At 40.9% G+C, this 19769-nt stretch overlaps 1 protein-coding gene across 1 annotated transcript; it reads left to right on the top strand.

Moving 5' to 3' along the window:
* Positions 1–3450: 3450 nt before the first annotated feature.
* Positions 3451–19276, top strand: LOC146635362 (alpha-tectorin-like). The gene is made up of 12 exons (XM_085350098.1): positions 3451–3459; positions 10141–10225; positions 10340–10469; positions 10631–10874; positions 11178–11334; positions 11459–11546; positions 11656–11718; positions 11874–12073; positions 12183–12314; positions 12408–12595; positions 12756–12834; positions 19170–19276. Exons 1-12 carry the CDS (start codon positions 3451–3453, stop codon positions 19274–19276), a joined length of 1482 nt encoding a protein of 493 aa, XP_085206224.1.
* The last annotated feature ends 493 nt before the right edge of the window (positions 19277–19769 follow it).

Here is a 19769-nt window from a genome sequence, read left to right as displayed (position 1 = left end):
AATCCCTCTTGTTTTGCATAGAAATATACTGAACAACATACAAAGCATAATATATAAAATAACATTTACCTGAGTTTTTTCTTTGAAAGAACCCTCTAATGTCCATTCTTATATTTCAGTGCATTACTGAAACCGATTTAGTCGGGGAGGGTAAGAACTGAAAATATGAAATAAACACACGTAAGCTAAGACTCTCTAAAAAAAATAGCATTTGTTCGGCTTTTCATTTCGCCATTTGTTGATTCACTTGAAGAGCAAGTAACGTAATATTGGTCAAGTGATCAGTTTGATATCAATCTTTCGTGATGCACCGTCATATTTACATTATTTGTACGGTATGAATGATTTTCTTTGGTACCTGGTCAAACTTAAGCTCTCCTTAGTATGGTTGGCTGGCTCCGTCTCTCCAACAGCGCACTCACTGCTGGCAGCAGCTGCCCCGCCCCCTCGCTCAGTCGCTTAGTGCCTGAGCTCGGATCATACCAATATCAGGGGGGATTCACGCACAGTCGTAAATTCCCACAGTGTGCACTATGTGCTTCGAATATTGTGTGTACTTTTTGTTTTATACAGTTGTCAGCCAGACATCTAACTATGAAAAAATTACACTCCAAAAGACCCCGGGCTTCTGACAAAACAACCCGGGCTTAAGCCCAGTAAGCCACCCCCACGCTCCGCCCCTGCTCCAAAGAGCCACAGAAGTAAAAGCTCATGATAATAATTGAAACAATCTTTGAAAAAATGACTGTGAATTTACTCTATTGCTGTCATAGCCCCTGTAGGAGTTCAGAGTTAAGAGGTCAAGAGTTAATGTTTCCATTGTAACACCTCCAGATTTGACAGAGAAACACTCATTTTTAACACTCGATTTTAACTACTATCATTTTACACCTCAGAGTTACATTAAAATAATGTGACTCTACTTAGAGTAAAATCAACTCTACTTTTGCAAGAAGACTATTAACACCAAAACATTTAACACTTTTGAATTTGCTGTGTAGCTGTAGCAGCAAACAGTGTGTTAAGTGGATGCGTTGTACAGGGAGATGGCCACAGGCAGGAAAGATTTCCTGTGTCGTTCAGTGGTGCTTTTCAGTAATCTCAGTCTCTCACTGAACGTGCTCCTGTGACTGACCAGCATGTCATGGAGTGGGTGGGAGGTGTTATCCAACATTGTCTTTATCTTGGACAACATCCTCCTCTCCGACACCACCTTGAGGGAGTCCAGCTCCATCCCCACAACATTACTGGCCTTACAGATCAGTTTATTAAGTCTGTTGGCATCTGCGACTCTCAGCCTGCTCCCCCAGCATGCAACAGCATAGAGGATCGCACTGGCCACAACAGACTTGTAGAAAATCCTGAGCATTTTCTGGCAGATGTTGAAGGACCTCAAAAAATAGAGACGACTCTGGCCCTTCCTGTAAAGTGCTGTGGTGTTTTTAGCCCAGTCCAGTTTATTGTCAATGTGTACTCCAAGGTATTTATAGTCCTCCACAATGTCAACACTGACCCCCTGGATTGAAACAGGGGTCAAGTGTTTCCTGGTCTTCCTGAAGTCCACGATCAGTTCCTTGGTCTTTGCCACGTTGAGCTGCAGATGATTCTGCTCACACCACGTGACAAAGGAGTCGACCACAGCCCGGTACTCTGTTTCATCATCCCTGCTGATGCATCCAACCACCGCAGAGTCATCAGAAAACTTCTGAAGACGGCAGGTCTCTGTGCAGGGACTGAAGTCTGTGGTGTAGAGGGTGAAGAGGAAGGGGGAGAGGACAGTCCACTGTGGTGCCACTATGCTGTTGATTACCTTGTCAGACACACACTGTGGGAGACGTACATATTGTGGTCTTCCTGTCAGGTAATCAACAATCCAGGACACCAGAGAAGCATCCACCTGCATCGCTGTTAACTTATCACTTATCACACACACACACACACACACACACACTCTTTGTTTGTATGTAGACGTCCGTCGTATGTTATGACCCTATGCATATTCATGTAACCACAATAAAAGGAGTGCTATGGGGAACCTGGCTGGGAGTCTGACGGAGGTCAAGTGGTGGAACGACACTTGGCTCCAGGCAGGTCTCCCTCATGCATGAGTAACAAGAAGAACTTTGCCTACTTCGTGTCTTGCTTGCTGTGTAATTATATTGTCTTCAACGTTCCAGCGAATAGGTTCAAGCTACAAACCTATCATTAATTGGTCCTTTGAGAGCCGGAGCCCTGGAGTCGACATTCACCAAGGGGAGAAGAGACACGCTGAAAGACTGACGTCAGCCAGGAAGTTCCTGTAGTAAAGTCCCGAGACGTGAGAGTTTGTCATCAGGCCAGTGGATGAGCTGTCTGTTTTCTCTCCTTGATGAATGGCGATCGGCGGGATCCGAGGCTATACTACACGCTAAGCAACACCGAGTAAGTTTAGAGTCCAACTCTATAACTGTACGTCTTCGCCGCTCAGTGGGGCGTTGTCCGTGGCCGCTTAGTGGGGATAAATTCGCAGTCTTAGTGGGGCGATGTACAAAGCCGCTCAGTGGGGTTTTTTTGTACAGAAGCATTAAGTCGCAGAGTTGCGCAGTTCGAACTTTTTTGGTTCGCCGTCTTAGTGGGGAGAAATGTAGACCGCTTTGTGGGGTCCGCCGCTTTGTGGGGTATTGAGAAGTTCCGCGGGGTCCAGATTGTGCTGGACAATAGCCCTTTTTTGTGTTGTTGTTGTTGTTGTGTGAGTGTGTAAGGAGCAGAACACGTGGTCTGTGACGTCAGCAGCTGTTGTTGTTATCATGAAATCCTAAGCAACCAAGAGTGTGTCAGAGGGTGACAGACGTTTATGCTGGACTTTGCTCCTGGCAGCACAAAGTATTTAAATAAAAATAAAAGAGAGCGACGGCTCCATGGCTGCGCGGGTTTCACGCGGACCTGAGCCGTGCGGTTAATCGCAGGCTTATAAATGGAAGAGATTCAAATGTTAGAAGTTTTCAGAAAACACATCAGCCTTGAAGAGCGTGTGGAGAAGGCCAGCCCACATCAGCAGCACTTAAGATATGCTCTGGTGAATGGCTTTCCCCCACCCCTTGCTGACACAAAATGTTTATTCTTTAGCTTGTTCGACAACAGCATGTGCTCCAGACCATAGATTTAATTGAGGTGGATAGTTGTTAAAAGTAATCTGCATTAAGCTTAGGGTTGCTCAAATTCAGTACAATGACATATGAGATGAAGTAAAATAGGCAAATATTTAAACTAATGAAGTGCATAGAGGCACTTGACCTGTGTGAAAGACTGTCGTCTTAATATGAGCCATTGTTGAGATATAGAGCACACCTGTGAAAACAACTGTTACGGATTCAAATATTGGGGATGGATACAAGAGGAAAAGCCAAAAGAAAAACACTGGTCCGGCCGGGTTAAGTCAAACAATGATTTTAATGGTCACACGCGTAGGAGATGGACACTGTACGCAGACAGCCTCAGATCTCAAAATGGTGGAGCATTGATCAAACTCTTATAGCCTCTAGTGGCCCCCACCTAATTATAAAAGCCTAAACATTCACATTCTTTCTCTCACACAGCGCCTAAGCTACGGCCTTGGCTCCCTGTTTATCTGCTCCTGCTGAGATGGGGCAGAAAACTGCAGTATGTTCTGTTCTCTTCTAATCAGACAAATAAGGCGATGACTTTCTGCGAACAGTATTTCTTATAACTCAGCAGTATAATGCATCATAAAACAATATCATTCATTCACAATAAATCAGCAGTCTAATGCAATGCAAATCAGTTTAACAAATGCAATAGTTTTCACCTTCTTCTAATTCAGGAGAATAATGCAAACCAAAACTACATAATAATTCACAATCTTTAATTAGGGGTCTAACATGGCATACAATAATATTATAATCCCACACTCCCCCTGTTGAGCTCTTTAGAATAAAGAGCTCACCTACACCCTGCATTCCAGTGTGGCCGGGTTCATTTCTTCTTACCGCTCAGGTCCTTTGTCCCCCTGTTGGGTGAACCATATGTGAGATGGCCTCTGTGTTTGCGCAGTTCAGATGCAAGAAAAACTATTATTACAACAGTAGTAGGTACAGATGACACTCCCCAGTTCTGCCACAGCTTTATTTTGGTGCTACCTTATACCCTCCAGACGTATTCAGACTAGAACCCCTGTCCGAGGAGCTTTTAGCCTCTATTTTATTGCTGCAGCTACCAGTGTCGTCCAGTTGGGTGATCATCTGCTCGTCTTTCTTCAACCTCAGGGGTTAGACAACCCTTCAGTCGTTGCACAGATCAGGGGATTATTCTGCCCCGATTTCAAACAACGATCTGTGTATCCTCCGGTCCTGTGTATCCTCCAGAAAAAGGAACAGGAACGTGTCCCCCTTTTGACCAAGAGCCTCTCGAACCTCGCTGGTCAGGTGTTCCTGGATTTCCGCCAACCCCTTCATGGTTATTGCTGTGTTTATGGGATCCATCCTTTTGAGGTGACTAATCGGAGCCCAAGCGCCATGACACTTGAACCCAGTTGGTGTCTCGGCAGTCACTGTGTCTGTCTCTGCTGCGAAGGATCCTCGTATATCTGTGACCTCGTCTGGTGTCTGTTCCTTTCTCTGTAAGAGACAGAAAACCAAAACACCTCTCTGCCTAGCCCTAATAATCTAATGTTGTTATCTACTGATCTTCTGGCGATTCAGAATTGGTTTAGAATATTCAGAATGTCCCAGGGACTTATTCTAATCATATCCTATGTGTGTGTAAGCGTGTTTGCATTTAGCCCTCTGCACTCAAAGTCAATACCTGCAATATATCAGTCCGGACCATCACGCCGAACGAAGCTTATGACCTTCAAAAGACCAAATGCCAACTCATTATAAGCACATTTGCAAGGCGTGTCTGAAAATTATTAAAACCACTCATTTTAACAAAAGACATCAAAAACAAATTAGCCATTTTTAATTCTAACATTTGCCCCCCGTTTTCATGTGTTTGCTTCCGCCTACTGTCCCACGGTTTCCTCTCCAGTGTGGTACTCAGCTTCTCATGAACACAGGCATTTTATCATCTAAACGCTATTCAGTTCATTTCAATGATTAACGCTTAAACATGGAAATAATGATTTATGCTTCTCACTGATTCTATAAAAAAGTCCGGAAACCTCTATTAGCTTAAGCTTTACCATACCTACATCATTAAAACACAAATGAAGTCATAAAAATGTTCATATAATCCTTGTTTGATGTTAAAACTCAACTTCCCCCCTTTTTTGACACATTCCCATGTGTCAAATCAACAGAGCTAGAAAATTAAAAGAAAAGGTTAGTGACCTCGTATCTTAGAAAGTATGAGACTTTCTCCTATCCAGTGTCGTTGCTCCAGTCCTGTCATCCTGTGTTAGGGAATGAAATCATTTTAATTGTCATGTTAGATCTGTTCAACTCCTGGCTCTGCCCAGAGCCTGCGTCCGCAGAATTGCCAAGAAACAAAACCTGTAATAATATGAACTTCACTTCAATATGAACCTGTTGACTATTTCTGAGACAGCAAAGGAAGATTCTCTCCTCCTCGAGGACAGGCACTGACTCCCACTTATCTCCTGGAGCCAACTGTCCCTTATGGAGACACAACAATGCAGCCACAAGGTTTTGCAGATTGTTAAGTTGATCTGTGTGTAATGCTCGGAATCAGGTATGTAATATTAAATGAATGTTGTTTAATCAACTGCCACTACTTAAAACTTAGCAAAAGATATAACTGAATAAAAGAGCACAAAGAAAAGCATGATATCAGTGTTATGTAAGCGCGTGCGGCCTTCTATGCTCGAAGTCACTCCAGTCCATAGATCAGCCAAACATCGCGTTGACTGTAGCTTTTAACCCTTATTAACTTCAGCACAACTCTATAATGAGCAACAAACTGCAATATGTATAAAAATGATCATGGTTACACCTGCAATGAAAGATTATATGATTATTCTAACACCTGTAAATAGAAGATTAACCTGAGGTTATAACAATCACTGTAAAACAAATGTTAATGTAATGTCAATAGCTTAAAAAAATGTTTAATGCAATGCTTGTTATATGATTCTTATGTAATAATAATGCTGATGCTAAAATAACAGTAAAACACCCCCTTTTATCCCGTTTATAACCTTCACACATAAACGTTTATCCATGCCTCTTTTAATTTCACTTCCCCCTGTTTTCCCCTCACTGACCACAGCAGGGGAATCTATGTTTTGATTCAGCCATGAATGCAGCTCACCTGATTAATCACTGAGCCCCACCGTCACTGGCGTCTGACAGGGTGGCGCTGCATACTCTTCCTTTAATGTCACTATTTTCAATCTGTTAATTAGAGTGCTTAAACATGAAGTAGACTACGTCCACAACAAGTCAATACAGCTGTAAATGTGGCCAATTATCAATCTATTACCAATCAATAATGAAAAATAGCTTTTATTTTATGCATGCTTTTAGTCAACCACTCACCCAGAGGGTTACCAATCCCAGAAAATTTCTTCTCCTCATTTAATGAGTCCGTCCTCCTTCCATGCCCTGGTAACTGGTTCATCCAGAGCTGTATCATCTTGAAACATATATGCAACAAGCCAAACCACACCTTGTTCACACCAACACTTTTCCGCCCTGAAGATGTCCAACGCCATCTTAGTCTGGACCAGGGTTTTAATAGTTTTGCAATTTTCATTAGTTTTATTTTTATTTAGTTTCGACTTCAGATTTTCAATTTCCTGTCAGTTGTAATTAGTTTTTACCAATTGTTTGCTAGTTTAGTTTAGTTTCTATTTTTTCTCCTGAAAATCCTTAGTTTCAGTTTAGTTTTGATTAGTTTCAGTTATAGCTTTAGTTGTGTTTGCAATAACTAAGTGTAATGAAATCCCCGTTCCATCATATCAGTCATGCTCTTCTGCTTATCCTTGGGTATTGAGACTATTAACTCTTGCAGCACCAGGATGGTCGTAATTTTGGTTCAAGTGAATTGATAAACTTTTTGAAGGCAATTGACTCACACAGTTATGTAGATGTCCCCATCCTGTTGTCTCGGGATGCATCACGCTGTCTTGCCTGGGGTTAGCTTCTGTTTTCTGGGGAAGAGGGTTGAGTGTGCTCCCTTACCTTCTCAAGGTAAGCTAGGTTAGCCTTCTGGTGTGAGCTTTTCAAGTGCACTTTAAGATTTGTGGGAGTTTTTTCCCTTTAGAAATGTCCCTTTATCCAAAACACAGTCATATTCAAAGTAATCCCAAATTGGACTCTGGCGCTTTCTCCCGACTTTTCCTGACCTGAGTCTGCGCGTGGACGGAGCAGCAACCAGTGTCGCCAACTCCTCAATAAGGAAAATCGCTATTGGTTGTCCTAAAAGTCGCTAGAAGTCGCTAAATGACGTCATCGCCTAATTTGCATAATTGGTCATGCTAATCTCATTGTAACCTAAGTTGTTGGAGAGAGAAATAACATCGTGGAAGAGACATAAAGTGAGTAAAAAACGTCCTAAATGCATTTAGAGTCTATTTAGAACTATAAATTAAATTTCTTTTAGCAATTATTGTTTTTTTGACACAATTCCAACCCTGCTCCTTTACCTGGGCTTGGACCGGCAAAAGTGACCCGAAATAGGCACTCTTGTGGAGTTACTTTGTGTGTTTATAACTAGTTTTAAACCTTGTGATCCACAAAACAGCATAAGAGTAAAACAGTAAAACAAGAACTGACTGCGTTACAGCATCCGCTGCTTGTTGAGAGTAAAAGTGATACACGCTTTCACGTCTTTTTTTTAGCTAAGGGGTCTGAAAACTCGCTAAATATAGCGACAAAGTTGCTAAGTTGGCAACACTGGCAGCAACACAGATGACACGACTAACGTACTGCCACCTGCTGGCATAATGAGACAGCAAGAAAAAATCTGGAAACTAAACTTCATCTTCACCCTTGACTATCGTATGACACACACACATCAATGAAAACGAAACACATTTTGCTATAAATTCAGTTAATTTTAGTTAGTTTTGTGAACACTCATTACAGTTTTAGTTAGTTTTCCTTTTTTGTTTTTATTTTTATTTCTGTTAACGAAAATGTTTTTTCACTTCTAGTTTTCGTTATTTCGTTAGTTTTTGTTAACGATAATAACCTTGGTCTGGACTGTCAATGGTGACTTTAATGCTGACTGTTCCGACAATCCATTTTATAACATTTCCTGGTCAGATTAGCCAATCTCTGTACACTGGAATAAACATAATCAACATGGTCAATATTTTTCCTGCGTGTTATTTCACCATCTTATCAATTCCAATGCTCCATCCTTATGTGGTTTGCGACATTATGTTTATCCACTCTGTCTCTAAATGTTTGAAGAATTTTTCAAGTTTGGGGTCAAATTTTGAGAATTTGACCATAAGTGAAAGTTATGGTGTTATCACCCCCTTCGGGGCTTACCTTTCCCAGTTTTGATGATATTCCTCCCTATTCTTTGCAAGTACCCCCTTTTGGTGGCGAGAAACTGTTGGTGTGGTCAAGTGGGTGCTGTAAAAACAAAAGCTCAGGACAGATCAGTCACCAGTCATGTACTCACACACAAAATTAGCATATATCGAATTTCATATTGATCCTCTGAGTGTAATGGTACGTTTTAATTTGAATTTCTCAAAGCTAAACACAATATTTTTCTTTATTTTGCTCTTGTTCTTGTGCAGCACCACCCCTCAGCACATGCCCCTGTCGGTTATATCTGTACTTTTCTGAATTATTGACTATTTCAATGAAGGGACCTAAAAGACGGGGACCAGTGTTTATTATTACATATCTCCATTTTGAGTGTGACAAGTCTATCATTCCCCTGTTATTCACAGACCTCAATAGAGGGTTTTTTGGCTTTTTTTTTTTTCCTCTATAAAAGTTAATTGACTCTTTACAGTGGCCTGCTATGGTTAATAATAACACGTTCAGTCATGAGTGAAATCAAACCTTTTCTTCACTTTAGCATTTAACATTCCCAACAATATAATGTGATACATTAATTAAAACAGAGCTACTAAAACACAATTTTCTTAATGCAAACATCAGTAACTCAAAATTAGCAACCAAAGGGTTAAGTCTGCATTTCACACTCATGTGAAGCTACAGCCTCCCCCTTTAGTCTCTGTCATCCTTCTGTTCCTGCAAAAACAAAACGAAGCAAGACAAAACATCCACCCTTCTTTTACAGGCTGGGTGAATTGTTTGTGGACATTTACTAATCCTAAAGTCGGTACCGTTTTTGTCTCAGTATCAAGTCAGTTAAAACTTTTAGTCGTCAGTCCATCACAGTCCAGTCACATGCATACATCCACACACATTCATACCAGATATTGCTGATAATGGAGTCTCACGCGCAACCTATTCGAGCCTCCATCACCAGCAAGATGACGTCATCATTTTAAAGGAAAACAGTTCCTTGTGTTTTTTTTGGACTGGATTGACTCGCTGCAATCCTTTTAGGCTCAGGACTTCTCATGTGATCAATGTCCCATCTTTCTCCCAAGCCCATTATAATCATGGAGAAAAATACTTTGCGACTGTTTTCAGTAAGAATATTTTATAGCGCTTTAAAGTTCAATCTCTCAGGCCTGAGAGATTCACATTCTTTCTCTCACACAGCGCCTAAGCTACGGCCTCCTGCTGAGATGGGGCAGAAAACTCCAGTATATTCTGTTCTCTTCTAATCAGACAAATAAGGCGATGACTTTCTGCGAACAGTATTTCTTATAACTCAGCAGTATAATGCATCATAAAACAATATCATTCATTCACAATAAATCAGCAGTCTAATGTAATGCAAATCAGTTTAACAAATGCAATAGTTATCACCTTCTTCTAATTCAGGAGAATAATGCAAAATATTTCTAACATTTTGAGTTATTTTCCAGTGTTAGAAAATCAGCACTGCTCAGTGTTAGCCATTGTTAATCTTCAAAACTGACTAGGTTACTTTTAAACATATAACACTGTCAAAGTGTTAATTTAACACTCAACAGTGTTGTATTTAACACTCAGAGGTGTGCACCCATATAGACACTCTCCAGTGTTAATTTAACACTGGAGATTTTGCTGTGTAACATGAGTTTTGTGCGGTTCTGCTTAGGACTTGGAAGTTTACATCAGTGGTATCAAGGTGACTACAGTGTACAAGAATACAATACAAGATATCAGTGGATGCAGACACTTAGGTTGGTGAATCTCAGGCTCATTACTTTGACTCTGGGATGTTACAGGGAGTGCTGTGCCTTTCTGCTTGCTCTTGTTGGTTTTTAAACTAAAGTAAACCGTCCATCACTTCTCAGGTATTGCATATGAACCTGACACTGTGGTGAGCGCTGATCCAGAAACCTGCTCCAAACTCACCTGCTCTGAAACTGCAGTCCTTGAAACCATTGGCTGTGGTCCACTGGAGCGTTGTCAAGGAAACAACACGTGAATATAACCCCATTTATATTTAAAAGAAAGATCTGATGCATTAAGGGATTTTTTTTAATGTAATTTAATTAATTTTTTTTATTTTGTGTATTTGGTCTCTTCCTCATCAGCGGCTTATGAGGTTAGTGGTTGATTGTTTTCTTCTTTGCTTCCATCAGCTGTGTAGTGGACACCACCTGTACTGTGACTGGCCCAACTGTCATCAACGTCCACGGCCAACTCAACTTCATCAAGGATCGGTGTGCTTACTCTCTGGTTTCTATTCCGTCAATCCCAAACCTGTACCTCGTGGCAAATTTCAGAGACGGCCGTCGTGAAGATGTGAGCTTTTTGGACAGCGTGATACTGCGTCTAGATGGGCCAGGTGTTCATATTCACCTGGAACAAGGCGGGAGAGTTTGGGTAAGCTGCGTCAGGCAAGCTAAGGGTACATCTTTAACCATATTGCCATGTACATTGTTGCAGCCATTCCTCGATTCTCAATGGTGCTCATGGCAATTAATTAATGGTCATAACAATTCGGTCGATTGTTGGTCAGTGGTGCAAGTTTAGGTTATGCAAAGAAACTGCTGTGTTTCCTCGCATCGTTCTTCTCAGGGCTGTTAGAAGCAGTTCTTTCAGAGCTGTTGCTGTGAAATCAGCCTGTTTGTGTGTTTGACATGTTTCACTCAGTGTTTCCTCCACTTTATCTCTGCTGTGATGCAGCTGGACAACTTCATGTTGACCCTTGAAAGTTTGCCTCAGCTGGTTCATGGTGTGCAGCTCTCTCAGGACCAAACTGGAGTCACTGCCAAGCTGTCGCTCTCCAACCTCAACATTTCTGTCTTCTTTGACGGCTACACCGCACAGATCCTCTTAGAAGGTACAGAAGATAAAGTTTAATTCATGTAACGTAAACTGTAAACTGTGCTGTTATTTATTCTTCTGTGTTTGTCCAGTTTGAATATTGATGCTGATCTGACTCATTCTGTCCTGATCCTGTGCAGGACCTGCTGGTTCATCTGTGGAGGGTCTGTGTGGAAACTCCAGCAGGTCTCTGAGTGACCTGAGGCTCTCTGAGTACAGCTCCACCAGGTAAGACCTCATCACAAGCTCAGAGTCCCTCTGACTGCTGCTGCTGCTGATGTTGCAGATATTCTGTTTGTATGAATGAGCCTGAACTTTGTTGTTTGTCGCCCCCTAGCTGTGAGATGCAGTACAGTGAGCCTGCTGACACCACGATCGACTGCACCAGTGTGACTGAACAGTGAGCAGACTGATCCACAAGGCAGGAAACATCTGTGTTGTACCTTGATCTCTGTGGTACATCACATGTAACTGCAGCACAGATAGAAGATAAACACATCTGATTACAGATTATCATTTTATTATCTTCAACTTCTTCTTCTGTCTGTTGTACAGCTGTAATCTCCTGAAGGAGGCGCCCTTCTCCTCCTGTAACAGTGACATTGACCCAGAGCCCTACATAACCGCCTGCACCAACACTTTGTGTAAATATCCTGCAGTGGACGGACTCAACTGTCAGTTCCTGAAGGCCTACGCCAGAGCCTGCAGTCTACACAACCACGCTCAGGATGGCTGGACATCAAAGACCGGCTGCTGTAAGACCTTAATAAGACATTAATAAGCTCTCCTTTGTTAAAGACCTGAACTGTGGATTTTTAGAGCTCCCACGTTTTCAGGATAATACATCAGTGTGTTCCTCTGTAGCCTCTGAGGCCTTCTGTCAGGACAGGACCTGCAGCGATCACGAGTTCTGTGGTGAGAAGACGGTCGGTGGTGACACCCGCTGCTTCTGTCGGGCCATTTTTGCCTCCAAGTACCAAGAAATCAACTCTTTGGGTACGACAGTTGTGACATCACCATGACAACAGGGCTGAATAATGGAGGAAAGCTTCTAATTGTGATTTTTCTGACTGATATTGTGACGTTCAGGTGATGCAACGGTCTGCATGCAGGACTCTGCTTCAGTCACTCTGGTCGGTTGTCTCCTGGAGGACAAAGACATCAACTACTCTGCCTTACACCTCAACGACCCGACCTGCAGGGGTCAGGTGGACGAGCTCACCCACATGGTGACCTTCAGCTTCAACAGCAGCAACAGATGTGGGACGGTGGTCACGGTGGGTTTCATCTCCTGCTGTTTAAGCTTTGATCTCTGTGAATTCTAAAATTTTTGGTCATCTGAAGTTTATACCAGTCAGTCAACATCTTAAAGAGTATCAGATGTTAAAGATGAAACAATGAAGAACTTGCTTAGTATCTGATTATGTGACCCTGCAGACCAACAACAGCTACGTCATCTATAAGAACACCATCAGGAGCCAGAATTACTCTTCTGACATCATCACTCGCAACCAGTGTTGGTCAAGTTACTTGAAAAAAGTAATCAGTAACTAATTACTGATTACTCCCCCAAAAAACTAATCCCGTTACTTTACTGATTACTTATTTTCAAAAGTAATTAATTACTTAGTTACTTAGTTACTTTTTAAAAACACGATTTACAACCTGAAGAGGTGATAAAGCTTTCAGCCCAATTCTACTTTTTCTGCATAATCCATCATACAAAATGTAATCAAATGGAAAAGTCTCTTTTTTTAACTTGTTTTATCAGTTTTAATCTTTTAACTTTATGCATCAAGCAAAAATTTAATTATATGCAACATTCTCTGACTTGAATAAATTAGTTTAACATTTAAACCTATTTTCTACACATTCTAGCACATAAAATAAAATATTTTTTGTGTTTACACTCACTCTTTCAAATAGATGCAAGTAAAACACAGCAGAAAATAAATAAAGTCAAAGACTAGCGGTCCTGTTGCTCTATTTTCACCTGTAAAGCAGGAGCAGGGTAGGCGGAGGTTTACCCTGGTGCAGGTGAGCCGCAGCGGTCAGTTGAAGAATCCGCGAGTTTCTCTGTGAGTTTCCCATTACGTCGTTGCGCACTCGGTGCTTGCTTGGAAGTTTAGGGGGTTTTTTCGCTGTAAAAAGTTTTCTTCCCACGCACAACGGACACTAATGTTTTTGTCACTTTTTATGGAATCAAACACAAAATAAGGTCAGTACTTCCAAGCTTTAAACGCTGCACGCTCATACTCTCTCCCACAATCGATATATGATCCATTGTTGATCTGCACACAGCTGTTGTCACTAGCGGCGCACTCGCTTACGTCACTGTCGTGAGACATTCTCGCAAAAAAATCACGGTTTTAGTAACGCAGTAACGCAGCGTTCCTACGGGAAAGTAACGGTAATCTAATTACCAATTTTGCAATAGTAATCCCTTACTTTACTCGTTACTTGAAAAAAGTAATCAGATTACAGTAACGCGTTATAAGTAGCGCGTTACTGCCCATCTCTGGTGACCATAGCAAACAGGAAACTAATGTTGTAGGAGATGAGGCAAGCACTGAATTATTTTAAATCTTGTTAGGCAGAATTTAGAAGTTGACCACACATGTACACAATACTATGCACCCCAGATTATTTCAGAGCATTAAAAACAAAACAAAAACTAAGCTTTATGCAAAAAGACTACAAGAATTTCAGAATTTTTTGGGATGAGTTTTTGGGTTCACTTTCTCACAAGAAGAACGCCGGTGAGATTTGATCCAGGAGTTTAAATCTGTACCATGACCGCTTTCGTGCATTTTTCAGGATGTCAGTGGGGCAGTTTGAGGTTTGGTTAGCAGAGTTGGGAAGACATCTGTGGAGGCAGAGAAGTAATTTTAGGGAACTGACTGAGAGGGAACAGGAGCAGCTTCTAGCTGTGTATCTGAGGTAAAATAAAGGCCTTAATACTTGCAGATGATTTTGAGCTTCTAGAAATAAATTGAACACATCATTTTTGAAGTGAGAAATGTATTTGGTGACTCAAAGTCCTCCTAGAAGCAAGTCCTTCCACTCAGTTTCTTAAAAGCCTCCTGACACTTTAAACATTAGAAAAATTTATTTCAGTTGGCTGTTTAATGTTTTTGCCAAGTACTCTTTAAAATACCAGAATAGAGAGGATGGAGGATTTAAGTTTATTAGATTGATCAGTATTGCTGAACTATGAAATATTTCGAGTGCAGTGTGTTTTTTGCATACAGGCATAACAGAATAGCTTTAGTGTTTTGTTTTTTAAACTTGAGAATGAACTTATACAAAATGCAGCAAGATATTCAAAAAACATTTTTAATGATTAAAAAATACACTATATCGGATTCATATCGGTATCGGACATATAAAGTGGTATTGTGCCATCTCTAGTATATACAGAATGTGGCAACTGAAGTATACACAGAGGGAAATTCAGGGAAGTGCAGACAGCCATGTAGAACGAGACCCAGCTGAACTAAATTATCAACAATGGCACAAAGAAAGCACAAGCACACCAACTCAAAATAAACCAAAAATGTCATAATTATCTGTCAAGTTTATTTCTAAAGTACATTTAAAAACTACAGCTGATGATTAAAGTTATGTACATCTAAAAGAAAATTCAAATAACATAAAACAGAGGACACAATCAAAGTTTAGATTTAACAGTTTTTCCAAACAGTTAGAGTTGAAGCATTCGCAGAGACAACCCTGTGTTTCATCCCTGACAACCAAATACAGCACCGAGCTCCTGTCAGAGCTTCACACTGCAGCGATAAAGCTGTGCTGCACGGTGGGGACCTAAACATAATCATCAAATTAATGACAATGATAACACGATCACATGCTTAACTTGTTACAGACAAATATACACAATACACCTTTTACCTGACATCCTGTCAGAAAACACTGGAATTCAGCCTACACCTAAAAATTTCCATGTATGGTGGATCCTAGATGCACTCCAGCTGTCGATGGTGTACTGCCCACAACTCAACAATGGCCTCTGGGAACAGACATAAATAAAAAGTTGTGTAATGTTCAATCTCACATCCTGTCCAACCTTTTGGAATGAGGTCTGTCACACTAGGTGTTTTGGCAAGATGCACTCCAGAAAACATGCCTGTCACCTTTTCATTGACATTTACATTAATTTTAATGTAAATCAAATTAATTTGATTTGCATTAATTAACATTAATTATGTGTAACCACATAATTTCCTCAGGGATTAATAAAGTATTCTGAATGTGTCATTTAGTTCACTAATTAGTAGCATTTACCTTCACGACAGTGGTGATGTCTTTCAATTTGTAGCACAGCAAGTTTTTTGTGTTTATGATTCTGTGAGAATCGCTCCACATGGTTTACCCAAAGTATGTTGATTTCCTCAAAATCAAATGTGAAATGCGCCCTTATATCTGCTCCTCCCAAGCCTTGACATTCTAGATGTCTCATCTCAAAATACCTAAAAATTGTCTTTGTGTCCTTGCATGATGATACTGTAACTAGTTTTGTGTTTTTGCAAATATTTTGTTGACTCCTTTCAAATAAAGGGGGTTTTCCACATACTTCACTCAAGTAAAATTGTTAAAAGTTAAATTGTCTACATTCCCCACTGGTTCCTGGTCCCTAAAAAGGTACCGTCTGAGCAGAAGCAGATGTAGATTAAAGTTGTTGTAATATGATGGCATTAACAGGACTCTAACAGTGTGAATACACAGTCATCCCAAAGATGAGGTGCAGTGAGGGTGACACGAAAACTTTCAGTGCATGCAAAATGACATCATTGCACTGAAAGATCCTCATTTTACACTCGGCTCCACTAAAATCCCATCTCGATGCAGTCTGGCCAGTTTAAAATATGTGTTCTTGCACAAAAGCACAACCAGAATACCATAGTAAAATGTCATGTGATTGAAAAAGTGAGACTGTGATGAAGATGATGTACATACGACAAAAATTAAATTTTTGCAAGAAATGCATTTTGAAAGTACACATAGTGTACTTTCTGTGGTGCAGTTTGTTCGCCCGAGTACATAAGCATACGCTGACAGATGTTCACCATCAGAGAAGCATGTACAAACTTAACGGTTCTTGATTCAGAGCCCAAATGTCAGAGTAAAGGAAGGCTTTCAGAATGTAAAGTGCGTATTGTTGTTAGCTGTAATAAAATCCCAGTGGGAACAAAATGTACACTAAAGTCCTTATTATCCAAACTGTTCCACATCCTGTATCTGTGTCTACACCGAGTCAAAGCAACATGACGTATAATGGGGTTTTTCAGATGAGTGTGTCAAGGACTGATAACAACTACGTAACACTGACACGATAACCTGTAAACATGCTGTGTACTCAAATGCATCTTTTGATATTTCAGAGGGCTGATAAAGGGACTGTGGGAGCTTTTCTATCTGTTACACCCAATAATTCTGACATGAAGCTGATGCTAATGACACTTACTAGAGAATTTTGTCAAACATCAGAAAACCTGCTCACAAAGGATTGGATCAATGGGTCAGTGAGTCCAAAGACTAAGCACAACGATCCTTCTAACATCTTTAAATGTAATGACCAATATTTTACATCCTGATATGTTCCCTCCATTCATCCGCTAAAATTTAAAATTTGGGTTAAAACTTTTCAAACTTCAACATGGCATGTGTAAACATACTAGTTTTCTTAAGTAAGCCTAAATTATTTCTGTTTCAGAATCTTATTGTCAAGAACAACAAAATTGTAATCAAACCCATCCTGAAAAAAATACTTTTTTATTAAGCCACAGCTGTGCAAATGATCTAGTTTAACTTTAAATCCACAAAACTTGTGAAATAAGTTAAAACTGAGGATTATCTTTCAACTTACACAGACACATTGTGCCAAAACCAAAAGAAATCAGTTTAGACTTGAGAAAAAGACTTGCTGAGGCTCAGAAAGCTGGAGCTAAAAATACAACATTAACAAAAATTTTCCAGGTGTCAAGAAGTGGAGTGAGAAGGATCATCGATACATTCAAAGACAGCCAGACAGTACAGAACAAGCCTGGCAGAGACTGGAAGGAATAGATCTCAAAGACTGGACAGAAAACTAGTGAGAGACGTGTCTAAAGACCCCAGAAAAACCAACTCCTAGCGAACCTCGTCCCCACAGTGAAACACGGTGAGGATGCTTCATAGTGGAAGGAAACATGAAGAAAGAAAATGTGACAACCCTGAAGGAAAACATCAAGCAGTCAGCAGCAAAACTGTGCTTGGGTCTTCACTTTGTCTTCCAACATAACCGCAAAACAAAACAGACGTGGCTCCTTCAGGAGGCGATGAAAAACCAGCTCACAATGAGCATTACTGACTGGCCTGCACAAAGTCCTGACCTGAAGCCTGCTGAACATCTGTGGAGGGAACTGAAGACCGAGCTCCATAAAAGATGATCATCAAATCTGGAGGTGCTTGAGAATTTTGCAAAAGAAGAATAGGCTGGGGTTACTCGGTTCAGGCTGTTATCCAACAGAGACCACACACAGCTGACTGTTAGCATCAGTGATGCTAATAATTCTGACCCTGCTAGTTTTGTGTTTTTGCAAAGTAAGAAGTAATGTGAGCATTCAAAATAAAACTAGGATGTTTGAACACGCTGTTTTAAACATTCCTGCTCTGTTTAATGAAATGTTCATTGAGCGACTAATGACCCACAGTGAAGTGATCATATTAGCCAGTGAAAGAGTGACATTATTCCATTTTTACCTATAACAGTTGTGGCCGATCTGTGTTTAATTCTGGGTAACTCACTCTTACTGCTTAATCAGTCTCTCTGTAGCTACTCAGAGTTGTGTTGCTGGCATATGCGACGTGCTTCTGACAAAAATTGATTAGTGTATTAATCTTTTGTTTATCTGTCAGCACAAGGAGTGAACTAAAGGAATTTTTGTTTGATACGATATCTCTGGCCTCAAACGTTCCAGCCTTGGGACTCTCCTCCATCTCTGCCGTCTCTGTATCTTGGTGGCCTTGACGACTTTCTTGCCCGTGTGCACTTGTGTTTGCAGCCACGTGGTGATTAGAAAGCTGAGATTACGAACGGGACCGGGACAAGATGTTGGTCACTAGAAAAATCTCAGCAATCAAAATTCATAAGGAATTATTTCTAATTTTATTCCATTTAAGAAGACATAAATGTTATATGCTGAAAGGTTTCTAAAAACACCTGAAGCTCTCGGGGGCTTATTTCAGGTGTCTCTCTGTAAGAGGCTGATTCATCAGTGGGAGGTTCCCATCAGGTAGCTCCTCCAGCCCTCCTCTCTACCCCACTGGTTCCTGGTCCCTAAAAAGGTACAGTCTGAGCAGAAGCAGATGTAGATTAAAGTTGTTGTAATATGATGGCATTAACAGGACTCTAACAGTGTGAATACACAGTCATCCCAAAGATGAGGTGCAGTGAGGGTGACACGAAAACGTTCAGCACAAGGAGTGAACTAAAGGAATTTTTGTTTGATACGATATCTCTGGCCTCAAACGTTCCAGCCTTGGGACTCTCCTCCATCTCTGCCGTCTCTGTATCTTGGTGGCCTTGACGACTTTCTTGCCCGTGTGCACTTGTGTTTGCAGCCACGTGGTGATTAGAAAGCTGAGATTACGAACGGGACCGGGACAAGATGTTGGTCACTAGAAAAATCTCAGCAATCAAAATTCATAAGGAATTATTTCTAATTTTATTCCATTTAAGAAGACATAAATGTTATATGCTGAAAGGTTTCAAAAAACACCTGAAGCTCTCGGGGGCTTATTTCAGGTGTCTCTCTGTAAGAGGCTGATTCATCAGTGGGAGGTTCCCATCAGGTAGCTCCTCCAGCCCTCCTCTCTACCTGGGTGTGGACAGCAGGAAGGATCCAAATAAAGAGAGACGGACGGCTCACAGAGACACCATCACCAGACAGCCTCCTTAGCAGCAGCCTCCACCCTCCTCATCCTCCAACAGAGCTCCAGAAGGTAAGACGAGCTGCACGAGTAGAACAATAAAGAGTCACTGACGGGCATCTCTGTGGCTTTAACAGGATAAATAACAGACAGACGAAGGAGTGGGCAAAACTCGCACACTGACTTTTAGAACTTTTAAATGCCGAGTCCTCCTTTTAAAGGATAAATTCAGGGTTTTCTTTGTTTTTTTTGCTCATGATACGCATTCCTCCAGTCTTTTATTCATATTGTTATGTTTCTCTTCTTTGAAGTTTGGTGTTTAATGAGAAAATAAACTTAGATTCAGAGAGGAAATGTGCCAAGTGTTGGTGCAAGGAGACAAATTTCACTGACAGCTGAAGGAGCATGGAGATGTTTAACTCGCACAGTGATGATTGTTCAGTTAGTCTGTTTCTGTGACATCATCAGAGTCATAATTTCAAACATTCTGCATGCTGGGATTTTCCTAACCTTACAGATGAT

The sequence above is a fragment of the Diplotaxodon limnothrissa genome, linkage group LG3, assembly GCF_057381915.1.
Source record: "Diplotaxodon limnothrissa isolate DT_005_m linkage group LG3, D_limnothrissa_male_GT1.1, whole genome shotgun sequence".
Taxonomy (NCBI): Eukaryota; Metazoa; Chordata; class Actinopteri; order Cichliformes; family Cichlidae; genus Diplotaxodon; species Diplotaxodon limnothrissa.
This window is presented reverse-complemented; position numbering and strand designations above follow the sequence as displayed.

What these genes read in the sequence shown, in the direction of transcription:
- LOC146635362 (XM_085350098.1), top strand. An exon ending in CAGTGGATGCAGACACTTAG is followed by an intron (nt 10,226 to 10,339) that starts GTTGGTGAATCT and finishes ATCACTTCTCAG; the next exon opens with GTATTGCATATGAACCTGAC. An exon ending in CCAAGAAATCAACTCTTTGG is followed by an intron (nt 12,315 to 12,407) that starts GTACGACAGTTG and finishes TGTGACGTTCAG; the next exon opens with GTGATGCAACGGTCTGCATG.